This window comes from Periplaneta americana, chromosome 14, assembly GCF_040183065.1.
Source record: "Periplaneta americana isolate PAMFEO1 chromosome 14, P.americana_PAMFEO1_priV1, whole genome shotgun sequence".
Lineage (NCBI taxonomy): Eukaryota > Metazoa > Arthropoda > Insecta > Blattodea > Blattidae > Periplaneta > Periplaneta americana.
The window spans coordinates 109,046,774-109,068,324 of record NC_091130.1 but is presented as its reverse complement, the minus strand read 5'-3'; the positions used below and the strand labels follow the sequence as shown (position 1 = coordinate 109,068,324).

The window sequence follows — 21,551 nt, the reverse complement described above, 5'->3', positions numbered from 1 at the left end:
CACCTGGCTAACTGACATCATGCAGAAGTTTTAAATTTCCAATAACTCAAGTTCCAATTGTCGCCGAGAGATTAAAGTTGCATAAAATAATCTAATCTTAATTATCCAACACTCAACTCACATTCGATATTGTGTTCCCCTTTAATCATTAACTTAATCTAAAATAAAGTATTATTAGTTGTTCCACATCTCTACTGATTGCTAGTCACAGGTATTTTACGACTCACCAGTTAAATTATTAACTATTAAAAAAAAAAAAAAAAAAAAAGAATATTCTGGCGATGACATGACTTAGCAGAAATTTACACAAGAAAAAATATTGGATTGGTGCATAAGTTAGTAGCGTTTTCTGTAGTTCATTTAATAGTACTATAGTGACACAGCTACAACAACGAAAAATGCTACGAACTTATGCACCAACCTAATACGTAAGTCACTATTAACAATTAACATATTAACATATGCCTATCATTAAAGACATTAAACACAAAGTTTTACTTTTATAGCCCATACAACTGAAACTTCTGAAAATAACAAGTCTCACTTGGTACAAAAAGTTTGTGATTGAAATTTTCTTAGAAATACCAATAAAATAATCAACATAAAGAACTGAAGACAATTATTTTCTCTTTACTTACTGTGTATTTTGGTCCAAGACGTTGTATACACTTGTAGCATGGAAAAAAGGGAAATTCAGACGTAAACTTTGATTTCTATTACAATGTTGCATTTTATTAACGTAAAATATAGGTGAAGACCTCCCTTCATGAGTGGTGAACAGCTGAAAAATCGCTCACGTTTTCTTAAAATCATCCCACAACAAAGAAAAACTGTTCACTATTCATTCTATTGGAGTGTGAGGTTCCTGAAAGTTATGACAGGATATACTAATTTTTTACAGTTTGTAAAAGCTGCTTTTTAATTCCTTCGTTTTCTAATGTTCAGCTGCTAATATAATTCTGTTTATTTTGTCAGTTTAACTACATGTAAAGTTTCGTTTCAACGAATTTACATAAAAACTGTAATGAAGATCTGAATGAATAATAAAAACCGAAAACAATTAAGGAGTCATTTGTTTATGCCATTATTTAGTTTTACATCCACTTACTTAAACTGATATTATTAAATAAGAACTTATCGCAGTTCCACTCAATTACTTTTTCATGGGTATATTTTGGCTTCTCTTCTAAATACTGCCACTTTCTTTCTCCATTCTGGTATATATTTTGGATCATTGGCATTTTCTACTTCCAATCTGGATTCTTGTCTAGGTACTGCCAATTTATATGTCCAGAAAAGTTGTATTTAGGTTGTTTACTCTTGGTACTGTATCCATTGTTTGGCTGATTTTAATATAATGTTAAAAATGTTTTTGTAATTTTCTCTTGGTTTGTTTCCGAGTTATTGTTTTATACAGGATGTTTCATGAAGTATGACCCGTGCTGTAGGAATCAGTTCTATGGGTCATTTTGGGCAAAAAAAAAGTCAATACGAATATGGGTTCAATTATTATTAGTTATTTATTTGTAAAAATCGATACATCGTACTCTGAATCAGACTTGTAACTTATTTCTGTCTTAATACAAACAACAGGGCCTGCACTAAGGAGAGTGGGGTTTCACTGTGACATAAAGTATGGGGAGAGGAGTAGGATCTCAGATCTGGATCTGATGACATCAGTTGTCAGCATTTCGCAATGTTATACATTGAAAAACGTCCTATTAGAGACCAGATGACGTATGTATCATCAACATGATGGTGCCTTCTCTCACTTTTCTCATGCAGAAGTAGCTCACTTTCTCGTGCAATAGCAGCTCACTTATATCAATACTTCCCTAGGCGATGGATTGGTCACAGTGGTACACGAAATTGGCCTCTCAAATCACCAGATCTAACCCATTTTGATTTTTACATTTGGGGTGGATGAAAGTCCTTGTGTACCAGACAAAAGTACAAACAAGAGAACAATTATTTGCCCGTATTGTAATGCTGCTGTGCTATTCAGCCATGTCAAACTACAAAATGCTACACACACAACTTACATCCATGCATAAACTTTGTGTGTAGTTTTAATTTCCTTTTAATTCTGCTCACAGTTCTTCTACTTAGGATTCGAAGCTATGTTCAAAATGCTACGAAACTCTTAAATGGTACATATACGTATGTGGATGTTTTAATATTGACATAAAATTTTATTCTTAAATTTCTGAACACTTTCGAATAAGTACACTGTAGTCAATGTTTACGAAAGGATGTTAATGGTTGAATATAAAGATGTAAAATCTGCAGAGTTTATGCAACATGAAGAGCTTTTACAGTTTTGTAATAATTTATAATTAATGCAATTTATTCTAAAATATTAGTAGCTTTAAGAAACAGGTTCAAAGAAAGGAAAATACTACCATTATGCAGTACAACAATTCAAGAAATGTGTTTAACAATACTTGATTATTGTATTTGTGCGTGGTTCCCCAAAATGTTACAAACATCCCACTGTAGGCACTGCAGTGAGTATGAAACTTTACAACAAGTGCTTGGGAGTTTCCCACATGGAGAAGTACTCAGAATAAAACGTCACAACACAATACATTCTATGATCGCAGATACACTTCGATCCAAAAATCTACACGTTCACGAGGATGTTCATTGTATTGCTGATGGTGGGAGCAATCGTAGGATCGATATCATAGCTTAAATAGGAATAAACAGACAGTCGAAATAATTGATCCTAAGATCGGATTTGAAATCTCAGCCACTCAACCATCTGAAGTGAACGAAGAGAAAAAGAAAATCTACGAGCCCACGATTCAGTACCAATCAACGAAATACAACATTGAAAAAAATCACAGTTACTAGTCTCTTCTTCAGAGCAAGAGGCACCATTCCGAAAACCTTTGTAAAGTGGAGGGAAAAATACAAGCTGAAGAGAGATCTTCAAGATGACATCGTCATCACCATAATAAAATTTTCTGTCGCGATATTTCGCCAGCATTTTTGTCGTGTACACTCAATTCAAATTGTACTAGGTTCTATTTTTTTTCTTATGTCTTAATTTCTTTTGATTGAAACCTGCTTATGTAATTTTTCATTCTAAATTTTATTGTGAGCTATTCTGTGTTGCAAGGCAAATCCAAAATATTGGGTCAGACTACTAAATTAAAATTAATTAATGTGTTATAATTATGTACGACTTCTTTAATGTAAGCACAGCTGACAACGTGTCTCCAGATCATTATGGTAATGAGGTTAGGTTATGTTAGATTAGGTTCATTTTTTAGTATAGGTTATTGGGCGTGAACATTAAGTGCCTTGTTTTCGGAATGTCCAACAAAGACTCAGGTATGTTACCGTGGTATTCTGGAACTGTTCCATATATTTAACATAATATACAATAATTCTTTGTTGATATAGGGATGTCTGACCTTTGTGGCAGTCATGAGTTGTTGCCAGTGACGTTCTCGAATAGCTGGATTCTGCAATTCTGTGACAGCACGCAAAGAAGTAAGGAGATTCTTAATCATAGCTTCCCCTTTGATGAAAGTATCCCATCCTCGCATCTCTTTATCCAAACCTAAATACAAGCAAAAGAGTCAGAAATGCTTCTAAATTCTTGAATAAATGTTAAACTATAATAATAATAATAATAATAATAATAATAATAATAATAATAATAATAATAATAATAATAATAATAATAATAATCGTCATCACTATCATCATCATCATCAACACTGGCACATTATATTTATATGTACTGTCAGTGCAATTTCCATTCAAGGAAAATCATGTGACAATATAAGTTGTTTATGAAGTATCAATCCATTTTTGAGACCTAATGAATATTCTTTTCTGTATGTAATTGCAGGAGATAAGAAGTCTGTCAACATGTTCACAACAGACGAAAGAGTGGCCATTGTTAGTGCTCGATTAAGGGGATTGACATATGAGGAAGTTAGGGAGGCCTTAACTCGATAATTTCGAAAACCTGGTCTGACAAGGGCCAACATTCGGCTGCTGGTCAAATTTAAGAGGACAGGAAGTGTCAATGATGCTCCACGTACAGGCATGCATTCCACAGTAGTAGAGACCGTACTAGACATCCAAGAAGCAATTGAATGTAGTCCTAGTTCTTCGATCAACCCACTGTTTCAGTCGAGAGTTAAACATATCTCATATCACAGTGTGGAAAGTGTTATGTTATAAGTTGAAGAAACAAGCCTACAATTTTAAAATCCTTCATACGCTACAAGATAAGGACAATGCAGCTCGTGAAGCTATGTGTACTGATCTTGTGGAGGCTGGTTATCATGAACTATTAATGCAACAGAAAATCCCTCCAACTTGTAATTTTTATTAACTTCCTCCAGAATTTTGTGAGTTAAAGTAAATGTTGCATTTTCCGCGCATTTATTTTTCCTAAATCAAACTGTTCTGGGACAAAAATGTTGTATCTTTCTAGATGATGATATAATTTTTTATACATTACTTTTGTCAATGTGACATTTTGGCAACAAATGAATCCTAAATTCAGAATTTAATTTTTTTTTAATTAACGAACGACTTAAAAAACACAATAACTCTTATATATTCAGGATCCTTGTGATCATCCTCACTGGAGGGTTGATAATTGAACAAATATTTAACACACACTACTTGACTCCACATTACACTACACAAACGCACCTCACAGGAAATGGAATCGGAAGGTGCGAAGACCACCCAGTTTTGATGATGGCCCCCCAGCCGAAACTAGTCAACAAGGTAACCTAGTTATTAACACGTGAAAGCATATTATATATTTTATATTCCGAAAGATTGGGAGGACAGAAGAAGATGGCAACTAGGATCCGGAAGGCGACCCTTCTTACTGTGAAGCCGGACATATATATATATATATATATATATATATATATATATATATATATATATATATATATATATTCCGAAAGAATTTAATAAAGGATAAAGAAGACTACTGAAAAAATAAAAGTAACTATGACTGCTACATTATTACATAAAAGCAGATTCTTTTCTTCAGTGATGGATCAATTATTGTTTATATGTAACTGGAATTCTTTGATTTTGAATCAAAGTTAGGTATAGATGAGGAGGCGAGACCTGGCATGAGATGTGCGAGAGGGGAAAGAATGAGCCATCAAAAAGAGAGTTTATTTCATTATGGTTAACATTATACGAATCGACTGTCATGGAAGTTCATCCTGACTGAAACATACCTTTTTCCTTTATACCCGTGGCCCATGATAAGGACACAGGACAGGTCTTGCCTTCTATACTATTGCATTGCTAGTTCTGGCTCAAAAATAACTTAATTAAATTTATAACAAAGGTTTATTATTACCTCGTATATCTTTGCTGAATTTCTTGCATTCCATATCCATATTTTCCACGTCAATTTTTTTCCAAGGTGTTTTTTTCCATTCATTTATACAGGATTGCACAACGTGAACATAATCCCACAATGTCTATAAACACATAAAGAAAATTAATAAACACTACATTTCCATAAATATAATATGCAAAAAAAAAAAGGCATTAATATAGTAGATAAATAAGATATTTTATGAAATTATCTAATTCTCATGTGACTAAACAAATAATAGTTTGAGTAAAAATGCTCTTCTACATATTATTATATGACAAAGTACTAAGTCTACTTACAGTGAAGGATTTTAAAGTATACGAAAGAAAACTGGTGAACAGATTTATTATCCACTTTGACATACCAGACATTTCTGCTCATTCTCTCTCAATATTTTTGTAGCGAAACTTACCAAATTCTTAGTCTCCAAATATAATACTTTTTTTCGGAATATGTATGATAAGAATTTTCTTGTGTTAAATATTAACGTACCTTGTTAACATGTTTCGACCTATTTTCGGCCATCTTCGGAACTGGTCGTTGTTGGTCTTGGTGCCTCTTGTTTCCTGTGTGGGTGCGTTCGTAGTGTAGAGTCAAAGAGTGTATGTGTTTTGAAATTGAGCTGTGTGTTGAGAATATCGTTGGGGTGTGTTTTCGTGTGTCTGTATATTTCATATTGTTCTAGTGCGTTGAGTTTCTGGCTTTTTGGTTGGATGTGCAGTATTTCCATGTCTGTGTTGTTGTCTCTGTAGGTGTAGTTGGCATTTGTGATGTGTTCTGCATATGTGGAGGTGTTTTGTAATTTTGTTATGGCTGTGATGTGTTCTTTGTAACGTGTTTGAAATGATCTGCCTGTCTGTCCTATGTAGAAGTTGTTGCAGGTGTTACATTTGAGTTTGTATATGCCTGTGTGGTTGTACAACACAAACACAAGAACACAAAAAATACATCACACTAACATACGAAAACAAAAACACACATAAAATTGCAACCTCATTCAAGAAATTAAACTAAAACATCGCATACAGAACAAATAACACTCTACAAAAACATCTCAACACACAAACAAAACAAACAAATACAACCACACAGGCGTATACAAACTCAAATGTAACACCTGCAACAACTTCTACATAGGACAGACAGGCAGATCATTTCAAACACGTTACAAAGAACACATCACAGCCATAACAAAATTACAAAACACTTCCACATATGCAGAACACATCACAATTGCCAACCACACCTACAGAGACATCAACATAGACATGGAAATACTGCACATGAAACCAAAAAGCCAGAAACTCAACGCACTAGAACAATATGAAATATACAGACACACGAAAACACATCCCAACAATATTCTCAACACACAGCTCAATTTCAAAACACATATACTCTTTGACTCCACACTACGAACGTACCCACACAGGAAACAAGAGGCACCAAGACCAACAACGACCAGTTCCGAAGATGACCGAAAATAGGTCGAAACATGCTAACAAGGTACGTTAATATTTAACACAAGAAAGTTCTTATCATACATATTCCGAAGTGATACAGTGTTAAAAGTTGTATAATCAAGATGTATAATACTTTTATTACTAGTTACGGGAAGTAAATGATGACATTCTAATATTGGTTTGATTGAGCATTTCCAAGAGTAAGATACACATTTAAATTATGCTGGTATGCCTTTTTTATAATTTATCTTTATTCTGTACAAAATAAAGGCATTTAATAACAAATACAGTGAGTTACTTTCTCTTACTCAAATTCATATAAATATTAATAAAAATCACTGTTAAAATTCAAGTAATATGGTATCCTTGCTTGACTTTTCCATTATTCTTTAAACCTGTGCCAACATAGACAAAATGACAGTCTGGAATATACTGCACATAATGACTAAGATAAAGACTAAGACACTGGTTTAAACTACAGTGACATCAAAAACTTTTTCCTTACATTTTTATTGTACCATGTTTTTTGGCTATATTGTGCAGGCTTTGCAGTAAGTTTTAGTTGCCATGGTATTTTACACTGCATAGGTACAATCAGGACATAGTTAAAAATGCAAGGAAAAAGTTATTGATGTCACTTTACATGAATTCTACTCTCCATTTTTCATACATACCTTTAACATTATTACTTCCTTGCGACACATTTTAAGTTGCTTAAAATCAGGAACAATTACATCAAACAAAGATGCCTGCTCAGCAAGAGTAGCCATTTCTTGTTCCAAAGTTGTGATGGCATCATTAGTTTTATCCAGTAAGGTGTAAACATTGAGGCAATCAATCCTGTGTTGACAGCCGAAATTTAAGTAATACATATTTTTAATATATGTCTACAATAGTCACAAAATTCGAAAGAAAAAAAAAAAAAAAGCAGATGAAACAGTAAAAATATGGTGCTGGACCTAATTCTAGTACTTTTCAGAAAAGCAGCTGTACGATAATAATTCAGAATATCCACTAGACATGACTGATTAGCACATCTTCAAAAATCTCACCACTCACAATAGTTCTATTATTAATAGGTATCATTGTTAGTACACCCTGCCCAGAACTCCTAAAATAACACTGAGGGAAAACTAATGGATGCAAGAAAGAAAATGTCTTAATAGCCAATTTTAGTGCATTTACAATCAACGGCCCAAGAATATAATGTAAGAAACAGATCTTAAGGTCACCTTCTGGCTTTGCACTAGATATTAATGCGTATCACATAGCAAAAAGAAGGAAATATACTTACTGAAAGAGAGGTGACTTGCGGAATGTTTCACGATATTGTGCTTGACGAAAGTCGAAAAATGTAATTCTTTTCCGAATAAGTGTAACTTCTATTGCCATAAGAGGTGCAACATTCTGCTTAACAGTAACAGCTATTTTTTTAGTGCTTATCCATTTTTCTGGTAGTTCCTGTAACAAATATGTCACTTATTTTTAGTATCCTACAAGATATTTTTATTTTTCACTTGGTTATTTAACGACGCTGTATCAACTACGAGGCTATTTAGCGTAGCTAGGATTGGTGATAGCGAGATGGTACTTGGCGAGATGAGGACGAGGATTCGCCATAGATTACCTGACATTTGCCTTATGGTTGGGGAAAACCTCGGAAAAAACCAATCAGGTAATCAGCCCAAGCGGGAATCGAACCCACGCCCGAACGCAACTCCGGATTGGCAGGCAAGTGCCTTAGCCGACAGAGCTATGCCGGTGGCTGATATTTTTATTGCAAATATTAATAGCTATATATTTCAAACAATAGTATTACTGTATAATGACTAATTGCTAGAATATTTTACATTCGCTTTCCTTATTTGGTAGTGGTGGTGGTGGTGGTGATGGTGGTGGAGGTAGTGGTGGTGGTCGTGGAGGTAGTGGTGGTGGTCGTGGAGGTAGTAGTGGTGGTCGTGGTGGTCGTCGTCATGGTGATGGTGGTTGTCGTGGTGGCAGCAGGAGCAGCAGTTCAAGAGGAAATAATAATAATAATAATAATAATAATAATAACAACAATAATAATAACAATAACAACAATAATAATAAAATAATAATAATAATAATAATAATAATAATCATCATCATCATCATCAGAGGTGACATATCGATTAATTGAACCAATTAACCGATGAAATATGCTTTTTAATCGATTAATCCAACTGGTTGGTGAAGGAAACATAACTGCCTTGTGAAGTCTGAGTAGCACAAAATCTGTACCATTTGGTGTGGTAAACTTTTAAGCTATGATTGACAGCTCGTTAGTGTAAATTGATGTTCTTGTTTTCTTGTATTATAAAGCTAAAAGCAAAATTCCCTACAACTGTATCTCTCTATATCTACATCAATAACTACATCTATATTTATAAATCTGATTATAAACATACCTGTAGCTTCAAATACGTCTCTTCCGAAAATTCAACATCATAGACTTTCAGCATTTCTATTATTTCCTTCAGTGGTTCAAACATTTCATCAGTAGCAACCTGACGTTCACGGACATGATACAAATATCCCATTACTTTCAATAATCCATCATAATCACCTTCTTGTACTGTTGCTAACAAGCCTTTATCTGCTTCAATCATGAAGTCCTCCAATTCTTGAAGACTAGATGCATAAAAATGAAGTAGGAAATTAATGCAGCTCTCACTAAAGATAGGCTACAATAAAAAGACTTGCCATACACGTGTAATACAAAAATCGCTGTATAAATATCTAACTTTTTATGTATTTTCTGTCACAAAGATTTTTTTCCATATCCACGGGAAATTCACTCTCCTTTCTAGTATATGAGAATGCTGTGAATCCCACCACAATGAAGCAGGTGAACAGCACATGTTATTCATAGGCTGACTAAGTTATCACCATGTGGAAGCAACTATGAGGTAGTGTGAGGGGCAAACAGTTGTTTTGCACGTGTTATTCGCATTGATAAGTATACTTTGTAACACAACACTCACTCACAAAAGTTCACTTTGCTGTCAGAATCTCTCAGCTGCAATCCATGCACTTGGATCGTCTCATATGGCAACAATTTAAGTAACTTTGTTGCGATCCTTGCTGATTAAGATTTAGATACACCAATCTCTTGCGCAGAACATCTGAGAGATTTTCACAAACAATTTTCGAGCCTAGCACCAATATCAGTAGAAACAGTGTGATTTATTAATCAAAACATAGATTCCTTCTATCATGAGTACCAGTACAACACCAGAACATCCCGAAACATACATTTGAATTATTACAAGCTTACCAGAAGTCTCAACAGCATATCACATAGAAGCAGCAATTTATACAATAAACTTCCACAAAATATCAAAGAACTTAACAGGGAAAATTAAAAAAAAAAAAAAAAGAGGTAAAGAATATTTTATTAACACACATGCCATTTTGCACAAATGAATATCTAAATTAAAAATTTTGGTAATTAACGTTCTCTCCTTGATACTACCCTTGATCATTTTATGTTCCAGGTATCCCAGAGTTGAAGTCAAGACTGATAAAATGAAACAGAGAGACTTGATGGAATAGTGGAGACTGAAGATCGAGCTTATATATTTAAGAATGTTTTTTTTTTATTTTATTTATTTTTTTATTTTTGCATGTCATTTACTATTAAGTTGTTCTGTAATATAATCCATACTGTTTCTCACTTTCAATATATGATTAAAGGAATTGTAGTTTTGCATGTGAAGCTCACTTAGAATTAAGTTTATTTATATATTGTATGTTATGTTATTTTTCTTGTGTACTGATGATGCCATGAATGCTTGTAATTCTATCGGTCAATAAAGATCTGATCTAATCTAATCTAATCTAATCTAATCTAATCTAATCTAATCACCTAAACTTTCTACAGTGAGAACTCTGCGATGCAGGGAAGGTTCCTTATCAATTAAGAAGCCATTCTCTCTTAATTTCTTGACTGTATCCCGCACACTCGAAGGATTTGAAACCTCAGAATCTGGGAATTCTCCAACATAACGATAACAAAAGTAGCAGACACCGAGTCTACACTAGTTAGTTAAACCTAACCTATCTACCTAATCTATGCTGTTTACCTATTCTAAGCTATCTACCCCATGCTGTCTACCTATTATACGCTACCTAAGATAATCTACCTAAGCCAGCCTCAGCTACTTAGCTGGTATTTATGACTCTCGTACCTGTTAATAACATGATCTACAAGATGTTGTTTGAATAGATTCGACCACTTGCAAACTGTATTAAGTAGAGCTTGTTTGAAAGGGCGCACATCCACTTTGAACCAAGAATCAAATATCTTCTCTTTCTCCATTTTCTCAAGCTCTTTGTACAGATCACTATAATGATCAATCTGAAATTAAAAAAAGAAATCAAATTGAAAGACACTATGATAAAAAAGCAACATGATTGTTGAAGTGCGAGTGTATGGGATGTATTCGTTTTTTAATTCGAATTCATAGCCAATCACAGTCTCTGATTAATAGGCAAAAGCACTATCATCTGAGTCACATTGATAGTTCTTCTGTAGGAACCATATTTTTTATCTCCATGGACACGTTTGTTAAAAACACGTTGCATCACAGGAAGGTGAGGATGGAATTACTCACTAAACAAATGAATTGTACACGACAAAAAGGATGAATAGAGTTGCTGGAATATTCAGAGTCATATGCCATTGTTGTATGAAGCTTAGAAGGTAGACCGGACCTAGCTGGTACATAAACACAGAAACAAAGCGAATACAGTGTATTCTACGAGTATACAAGTACAGGAAGAAAAGACACAATGTTATCAGAGAGTTTATTTTCATAAACTTTGAGCTCAGCCTGAAACTTGTCACATGTACTGCAAGTGTCACGGCGTGGATATCCAAATAATATTTTAAATCTGGTGTTGAAAATCTTTCTTTAGTATTCATAAGACACATCGGAACGACCCTGTGAAATATACATTTCATTTTTTTTTATGTTGAGATTGTCAGGAAGATATATTCGATCACTTTTTGACTGACCATAATGCCTTTTCCTTCCCTTGAATGATTTAATGTGGTTGAGCACACTTTTAAAGACATCATCAGGTTTTTTGTTGTGATGATTATTTTATTCTGTTCGTCATGTTGATCTTTAGGAGGCATACCTGTAGACTTGAGAGAGTTCTGTAATACCTGAACGCACTCATAAGAGATCCCATGGGCTATTCCATATGAAATCGATCAGTAAAAAACCTCCCATTTTTTATACCCTAATTTTTTCCCTATTTATACAAGGTGCTGAGGAGAGTGCATTTGCAAAAATATACTATCGAAAGTCAAACGGTTTTCGTATTGTTGAGCAACAAATTTAGCGTATTTTATAAAAACAAATCTCTTTCAGCGCTCAGAACTCTGGAACCATTTACTGCAGAACATTGAACGAGAGCTTACATTTGGTAGGTTATGATAAGAAGTAATCCTTATTTTTATTGTATACAGAGAGACAGATAATCTGATTTTATTTACTTTTAGGCTTTTTGTCCATTTGTAAAAATGTAAAAAAATATTGAGAAAAAATCTTGCATTATTAAGAGGGATTCGGCATTGTTTGCTTAGTGTCACGGCAATAAGTTTCGAGGGTATTAAATAAATTATTTTCACATGCCTGGACTTGAACAGCGCAGTACCACACGCACTGGCTGAGAGATGAAGATAAGCGAGCGTTGGGCGTCATTTTACTCCTGTGTTTATGAAAACCTGTGATAAAGCTAGCCCAGCTATGCATTACTAGACGATACATCACGTGTTTGTCTCCTGGCCTTGCTTCCCTTGGCTAGCTCCCGCCTCACAGTCAGCTGGTTACTTGACGCGCGTGCTATTTATTTTTTTTATTTGATATTTTCAATACTTTCTTATAAACGTTGCAGCAGTAAAAAAATGTGTTTATTTGTACTTTCAACGCGGAATCTAACCATATACAGTATTTTAATAATATTTTTTCGTGGGCAAAGGCGTCTTAATGAAGAAATATCTCACTTTCTCCATTTCCATAAAAAAGTAAGAAAAACTGTTTACATGTCAACATAAACTTTAACTTCTCAGCATCAAAATAAATCATGATTTTGATCATTGGGTGAAAGGGTTTCGGAGCCACAACAGTTTAAAGTTCCTAATTTTATGAAAATAAGATAAATTTAAATATTTTTAATTTAAACACTATGAAGTTCTGATGCCTCAAACTTGTTGTTGTTGTTGTTGTTGTTATCTAATGCCGGGCTTTGGCAACGAAGCCATTAGTGCTTCAAACTTTGCACAAAGCATTGTATCACTGTTGTCTACGGACAGAAAAACTTTCATTATATTTAAAAATTGCAAGGTCAATTTTCTCTATATTTCGGTCGATTTGAGATGGAATAGCACCCATGCAAGGAAATGAATCCTTTCAAACACACTGGAATTTCGTCCACGTCGAAAGATTTTAACACCCTTACCTTATAAGAATACTTCCTATAATGTAATTTAGCTGCTGCAAAGGAATATTTCAGAAGTGTCCCTCATAAGAGAAAGTAAACCTATAATTTCAACAGTCAATGAACTTCTGTTTTTATATGTGAAGTTATTTTTTATGACTGTACCTAGTGCCTCTTTATTACATTATGCATTAATTGTATCAAAGTACCTAAAGCATATTAATATTTTTTCCTTAAGAATTTATGCTCATTGAAGACTTGATTTGAATAGCTATTAGGCTATATTATAACAATTTATTTAATTCCCGATTTACCAAGCAAATCGTCTGTAGATGCATTTAGATTGGCAACAGGCCATGATTGTTTGGCCAAGCACCTGCATAGCATTGAAATATATCAGTCCTCTAACTGCCCATTGTGCAATTTAAATCAAGAAATGGATTCGGAACACCTTAAAATCTGTGCTTCAGTGGCTGACTATGACAATGTCTTTGAAAAATATTGAAGTGCAAGAGGTCAAAGGACTTCACTGTCAAATGCCTGGCATTAGAAAACAACAATTTATTTGGTTTTCTTCTTTAACCCGATCATTAATTCTCTTCTCTTATATATTATATTACTCTAATAGTTATTAAGTTAATTAATATCGTAAATTGTAGGCATTAAATAACATAGACCCTATGACTGCATCATAACAAAGTACTAATGCATTGCAAACTCTTTGCTCTTCGGTGTGAGTTACTACAGGAGTAGGAGGGTAGTAGAGTAGGGGACAACTCCTTGGTTGCCACTCCTTCCTCCGCGCAAGAAAAGCTCAAGGAACATCATGGGCTCGAATGCTTATTCGTCCTTCTTGCCATGTAGTCCTCAATTGTATCCTCTATGTGGAAAAACCTTCTCATTTTTTAAATATCTCAAGAACAAAGCACGATCATGGATAACTAATTCACATCTGCAGGACTGTTTATGTGTAGCTACATGGAACTTCTCCTTGAACATCACTAAAATTCTGTGTAACATTCAAATTCAAGGATTTAAAAACTGTTTTCAAAATGTATTTGTTTATTTATTTATTTTATGTACTCATGGTGCTCGCTCATTTAGTATTTCATGTGGGCAGTGCTCACAATCTTCGAAAGGTTGAGAATCCCTGTCCTAGATCAACTTTTTCCCAGACCTATTATTCTTGTGCCTTGCCATAGAAACATAATATTTACTATACTTATATACTTCAGTTCTGGACACAAATATGATCATTTTGAGAATGAAATACAAACTAATCTTGTAACAAACTTTTTGGGAATGTTTTTTTCGGGAGTTTGGGAATAATAGCATTAGGAAAAAATATTCGGGGTTTAGAAATCGGGGATTTTATTTTCGGGAGAAAAGCATTTGGGGAAAAAGGGCGTACAGAAAATTGACCAGGAATCACAAAATATTGGACTTCAAAATACTTCTGCTTGCGAAGAACTGTTAAATGATTTAAGCAAAAGATTACCTGTAAAACTGTTTTCATCTGACAGGCATACAGGAGTAAGAGCCATGATAAAAAATAAATTTCCCAAAAAAATAAAATTAATGTTCGGCATCTCGGAAAAGCATTAATGAAAAAGATAAATTAATGTTTTGGCAAAGACTCCGACATGCAGGAATGGAAAAAATCTATTTATAATCATATGAGGTGGTCTGCTGCTACATGTGACAATGACAGTGAATCACTGATAGAAAAATTCATCTCTATTTTAAAGCATAATATAATTATGTAACTTACATTCCTGGGAAGGCAGCAGAAAATTTACTTCATATGTTCACGATAATTAAAATGAAGAAGAGGCTTATCTCAGAAAATTGATTAAATTTAACTCCAATCATTATATTACTTAAGCAGGAATTGAAGACCTCCCTCGAGAAAGGGTGTAACATCAAATTAATGAAATATGTGACTTCAATGGAAAAATAATTTTGAAGCATTCATTTATAACAATAAATGAACGTATTCAATAGCTAAATAAACTTGTATCCTTGATTAATCAAATGGTTCTGCTAGTAAGTATTAACCTAACAAAATATGCCCCTGTAATTATTTTCTTTTCTCCTGAAACGTGTATTATAGATTTGTTGGTTACACCCTTATTCCAGAGAGGTCTTCAATTATCAAAGACAAGGGATTTTTGGACGATCTGAGACATATGAGCAATTTCAAGCACACTAGAAAGCAGGTTAGAATGCTATCACAATGAAAGATTGAAGTATCTACTGAAAAAAGTGCATTTTAGTTTCAAGGGTATGCACATAAGTCTATGACTGCAGCTCTGCACTACAACTCACATAAAAAGAAGAATTAGGTGCTTCAGTAGAATTTTCAAAATCTAGCAGTGAATGGATGTATAAAATAAAATATAGTAAGAAATTCATAAAATGGAGACAACGGCTAATTGTTACTGTAACTGAAGACGTACTGAAAAATAAGGTTGGCAGTTACACAATTCTGGGGTTACAGACAGGAAGGACAAGACATAATATAGGTTCATTAAATAAGAAGAAGCCAAGCAAAAAAGACACAGAAGAACGGAATTTTTCGCAATTTGGACATGAATTATAGTGGATGTAACGTGATAAACTAAAACAGGAATGGATTCGCTGTGGTGCAGCATGGCAATGTGATGTAACAGACACTGCCAGTATCCACATTTAAATGTGTGTTACTTGGAAACGAATAGTCGCAGAAAGGTCTAGTTTGCGTCATTCTGTGTATAATTCAATGCATGTTGTTTAGAATATATCATCCAGAATGTGATTTTAAGTTCATACCCCTTCAACTTGTGGCAGATGTAGGCCTACAACTAGGAGTAAAAAGACATAGAATATGTTCAAAACCAAGCTCTCAGACTCATTACTGGTGGAATCAAAACAACTCCAATAGATTCTATGAGATTCCTCACTAGTATTAACAGTATCAAAATGACAATAGAAGAAAAAGCACTGATTCAATATGAAAAACTTATCAGATTACCAGGAAACAATTGGCATTCATACAGTCCTCTCTGTAGATTGAAAACTCTAAAAAGTTTCATATCCATTGTTCAAGAATTAAAACAGAAAATCAATATCCCGAATTTAAAAGAAAACTTACAAATTAAACCAAACCCTTTAACTCTATTAAATATAGAATATAATCTAAATTTAACAGAAGAAATACTGAAATCAGAAGTAAACACTGAAATACTGAAACAATTATCTTTAGGGACAATTAATATTAGGTACCCTCCACAAAACTGGCTTCATTTATACACCGACGGATCCTTGATCTCCAGAGAACAATGTGCCGGTGCAGGTGTTACGTGCTGTCTCTTCTCACTTTATAGATCTCTTGGATATGGAACAACAAGTTTTGATGGTGAAATCATTGCAATAAGTGAAAGTCTCAGGAATCTTCTATGCCACATCAATAAATTTAAGAATGTAGTTATATTGCCAGACTCCAAACCAGCTATTCTATCAATAGTCTCTAAACACACACTTTCATCTCAAACAGCAGAAATAAATAATATGCTCTCTCAATTAATATCACTCAATAAAAGAATTGTATTCCAATGGATACCATCCCATTGTGGAATCCTGGGAAACGAGAATGTGGATGCTTTAGCAAAGAAGGGCAGCACTGCTACTTACAGACCTGTTACTAAATCTACGTATTACTCTGTGAAAAGATTTATTAAATCTACATACTTAGACTTCAACAAACAAAATGTAACAACAAAATCCCAAGGGAAAAAATGGAACTCTCTGCATCAAAATCCACAGTTAATTCCCGATTTACCACGAAAATCGTCTGTAGCTGCATTTAGATTGGCAACAGGCCATGATTGTTTGGCCAAACACCTGCATAGAATTGGAATATATTAGTCCCCTAACTGTCCATTGTGCAACTCAAACCAAGAAATGGATTCGGAACACCTCAAAATCTGTGCTTCAGTGGCTGGTCACGATAATATCTTTGAAAAATATTGGAGTGCAAGAGGTCAAATGACTTTATTGTCAAACGCCTGGCATTAGAAAACAGCAGCAGCAGCAACTAGGAGTAAGTACTTCACTTGGATTCTGTGATGGTTGAATTCTAGACTGTCTCATGAGTGAAAGTTTTACTGGATGATCACTTAATAACTTCTGAAAGACCAATCACTACCCAGGGCAAGGAGTAATAGGAGTATGAAATACAACTCTTGGACTGACAGTTGAAAGTGGTGTCTGATAAATATAGTAGTTAAGATATTAGGGTCTCACCTGTTCCTTGAACTGTTGGATTGTTGGTGGAGTCTCCTTCAGTCCAGGTATATCTTCATTAGTTGCAGCAACTACTAATAAGTCTAGCTCTTCAGGTGTTAGTTGATGACCATACAACAAAAATTGCTTGAGAAAAACACGACGATCATCCAGCCACAAATATGAGTGTGTTTCAAAGGTTTTACTGTAATCCACTGCCTGAAAAAAAAATGTATATACAAATTATGAATCGGAGAACTTACCATAATACCATATTCGTGCACATTTGGCAGCAGCTATTTATGAAGCAATACCTAATTTTGAGATCTTACCAAATTGAATAATGTAATCAAAAATAAAAGGATACAGATGAAAATAATATAATCCTAAAAAGATGTTCATTCCTTCTTTCTCTTGTTATTTCTTTGTTATGAACACAGAAGGTAGTAACAATCACAAACCACCTCTGCTGTCTAACTTACTGCAACCAATGCTCCCCACCACGTCTTCACTTTGTGTGTAGCAGGTAGCATTTATATTGTGTCATGAATATGTGACGTTTTGTGATGCCTGACATATAAGATAAAAAATGTACCTTTATGTTTATAGAGTTTGAAATTTACATTTTTCTTTGTGTCTACTAATTTTTTTTTTTTTTTGTGTTTGTCTCATAGGTTTGTTTTTGTACTTGCGACAAAATAATTTGCCCGAAAAAGCACTGCTATTAACAGATAATGCTGCAGACCATGTAATCTCAACTTCCCACAGTGCTAATTCAATAACATAGCGTTTTCTGCCCGCAAAATGCACGTCACTCATTCAGCCAATGGACCAAGGCGTGATTGAGAGTTTGAAGCATGGTTATAGAAAGCATTTTTTGAAGAGTAAAATATTCGATAATGAGGAAAGCAATGTTACCGAGTTGCTAAAAAGTACACTCTAAAGGATGCAATCAATAACATTGCTGCTTCTTGGCATGCAATATCACCAATCACTCTCTGTAACAGCTGAAATAATGTGTTCAATTCCATAGAATAACTTCTTTATGACAAGTGCTCCTGTAGAAATATAAATTTTGTTACCATTTTTTTAGATCATGGATACCGGTATTTTTTTATTTTCATTTGTTTCTTTTTTGTTGTTGTGGAAGTATCCTGCTTCGTTATTATTTTATTACTACTATTAGTTATCAGTACAAAAATCCTCTCTTTTGATATTATTTTCTGTAACATATGTAATAGAGTCAAATGTACTTTACATAATAGTAGTATGAGTAAAACAATTTCATTATTACTCCTATTAATTATTCAAATTATTTAGTATGATTTAAATAATAAATTTGTACTATCGGTAAAATAGATACCACATATTGTCATGTATTTCTTTTTCAAGCCATTATTTATGTCACAGAAACCTCTCGTACTTCAATTATCTTTTGTAGGAGATTTTTAACCTACGTCTACAATGTTGCAGTGTGCTACACCTAAGGTCTGGATTGCAGTCATTCCAAGATAGTATTCTGAGTATGCTAATTGGGACTGCACTGCATCTTCTTCTGCCCCGAACTTTTCTTCAATTCGTTATTCCTTTCAGTGCAGTTTCTTCTTAGCCAGCGACCCAGCCAATTCCTTTTTTCTCATCCTTTATCAGTTTCAGCATTATTCTTTCTTCACTCTTTCTAGCATAGCTTCATTTCTTATTCTGTCTGTCCATTTCACATGCTTCTTTCTTCTCCATATCTACATTTAAAATGATTTTAGTATTTCGTTTCTCTTCACTTCGTCGTAATGTCCATGTTTCTGCCCCATACAATGCCACATTCCACACAAAGTATTTCACTAGTCTCTTCCTTAGTTCTTTCTCCAGAAATCCACAGAAGATGCTCCTTTTTCTATTAAAAGTTTCCTTTGCTATTGATATCCTTTTTTTTTTTATTCCCTGGCAGCAGTTCAGGTTACCACTTATAGTACATCCCTAGTATTTCAAGCTGTCCAGGTTCATTTCGAATTTCTTTTGATAATCATGATCTTCGTCTTGTTTGCATTTATCTTCATCCCATACTGCTCACATGTTATTTATCTTCAGTAGACTGACCCTTAGTATCGTCTCTCTTCTGCTATCAATGCCTTATCATCAGCAAATATAAATACCCTACTCTTCTTCCTCCTACTATCACCCCTCTAAATCACTACAGTACATAGTATTTTTATTGTGTGTACTAATTTGAACGCAACTTATGAATCATCAACTTACAAGTACGATATCATTAATACATCTCTTACAAAATTTGTGTGAAATTTCATCCAATTAAAGCTTCACTGAAGACATATTACAAAAAAACTCAACTCAAAAGTAAATTCATTACCTGATAGAGAAATAAATACCGACTGCTGCTTTACTGTTCAAAAGCATCTTACATTGCTACAGCACGAAAACCTTCGTAAAGTGGAGGGAAAAATACAAGCTGCAGAGACATCTTCAAGATGCAATCGCTCTCCAAATAAATCATCTCAGATGATAAACTTGTTTAATATAATCTCATTGTGTAGGCCTATCTTGTTTTTACCTAATCTATGTTAGTCTATTTATGTGTCTATGTCTGTGTGTTTGTGTGTGTGCGTGTGTGTTTGTATTTTGTGTATCTAATAACGAACCTATAATCTGTAATAGATTGTACAGGGAATAAATAAATACAATACAATACAATGCAATACCACCTTAATAAAATTTTCTGTAGCGATATTTTACCAGCATCTTTATGATGTACACTCAATTTAAATTGTACTAGGTTCTATTTTTTTCTTTCTATATGTCTTAATCTCTTTTGTTTGAAACCTGTCTATATAATTTTTCGTTTTAAATTTTATTGTGAGCTATTCTATGTACCCAAATAATAATAGGCCTAATAATACTAATAAATTAAATTACAAAGGCAAATGAACTTACTGTAGAAATTGTGAGGCGCACATGACTTAGGATCTCGATAATCATTTCTTTCAGTTCAGTGTTATTGTCCATGTCCCCCTGTAAAAAACAATAATCATGATACTTAGTACATTGCATGTGATGCATCTCTGGCTAAACGTGGACAATGGTTGAAGTTAGTGATATTATATAAAGTATCTTGAGGAAAAAAACTGATAAAATAAATCTACTCTGTTAAATGCAGTGACTATTTGAAATTTTCACGAAATGTTCACCAATGTGAAGAATTCAGGAAATTTTTATGACTTATGAAAGTAGAACCATTCACTTGGACGTACTAATTCCCAACAGGTATGTCAGTCTCGAGAAAGCAGGAATTTGGATTAAAAGACCCAAGAAACGAATAATTTCTCAATCTCCTATAATTTTCAAAACAGGAAACTACCTACTAATAAAATGAATGTATTTAAATGTAACATATACTCAAAACAAATTAAAATTAAAAAAGAAATTCATTCACCTGGATAGAGCACTTGCTAGAATTTTTTGTAGATTATACTGTGTCAGTGTACTTCTTTAGTTGGTTATTTAACGACGCTGTATCAACTACTAGGTTATTTAGCGTTGATGAGATTGGTGATAGTGAGATGGTATATGGCGAGATGAGGCCGAGGATTCGCCATAGATTACCTGGCATTCATCTTACGGTTGGGAAAAACCTCGGAAAAAACCAACCAGGTAATCAGCCCAAGCAGGGATTGAACCTTGCCTGAGCGCAATGTCAGACAGGCAAGCGCCTTAATCGACTGAGCCACGCTGGTGGCCATGTCAGTGTAATTGGTGATTCAATATGATATTTGGCAAGTTGAATCCGAGCATACACTATGGTATTACCCGACATTCACAGGTGGGGAAAACCTCGAAAAAACCCCAATCAGTTAGTCAGACCTGATGCATTTCGAACCCACACCTAAAACAGCCTCAGATCACGAGCTTTTATTTTAAAATATTGGTTATTTAATGACGCTGTATCAACTGTTAGGTTATTT

At 34.0% G+C, this 21,551-nt stretch overlaps 1 protein-coding gene across 1 annotated transcript in view; it reads right to left on the bottom strand.

Moving 5' to 3' along the window:
• LOC138713647 (dynein beta chain, ciliary-like) overlaps positions 1-21,551 on the bottom strand; it is a 206,356-nt gene that overhangs the window by 127,990 nt on the left and 56,815 nt on the right. The window contains exons 16-24 of the mRNA XM_069845903.1: positions 20,524-20,601; positions 17,599-17,796; positions 11,055-11,224; positions 9,273-9,495; positions 8,138-8,304; positions 7,518-7,683; positions 5,360-5,483; positions 3,423-3,571; positions 639-668 (exon numbers count right to left, since the gene is read on the bottom strand). Coding sequence (XP_069702004.1) covers positions 639-668; positions 3,423-3,571; positions 5,360-5,483; positions 7,518-7,683; positions 8,138-8,304; positions 9,273-9,495; positions 11,055-11,224; positions 17,599-17,796; positions 20,524-20,601 — 1,305 coding nt within the window. The remainder of the gene's footprint in view (positions 1-638; positions 669-3,422; positions 3,572-5,359; positions 5,484-7,517; positions 7,684-8,137; positions 8,305-9,272; positions 9,496-11,054; positions 11,225-17,598; positions 17,797-20,523; positions 20,602-21,551) is intronic.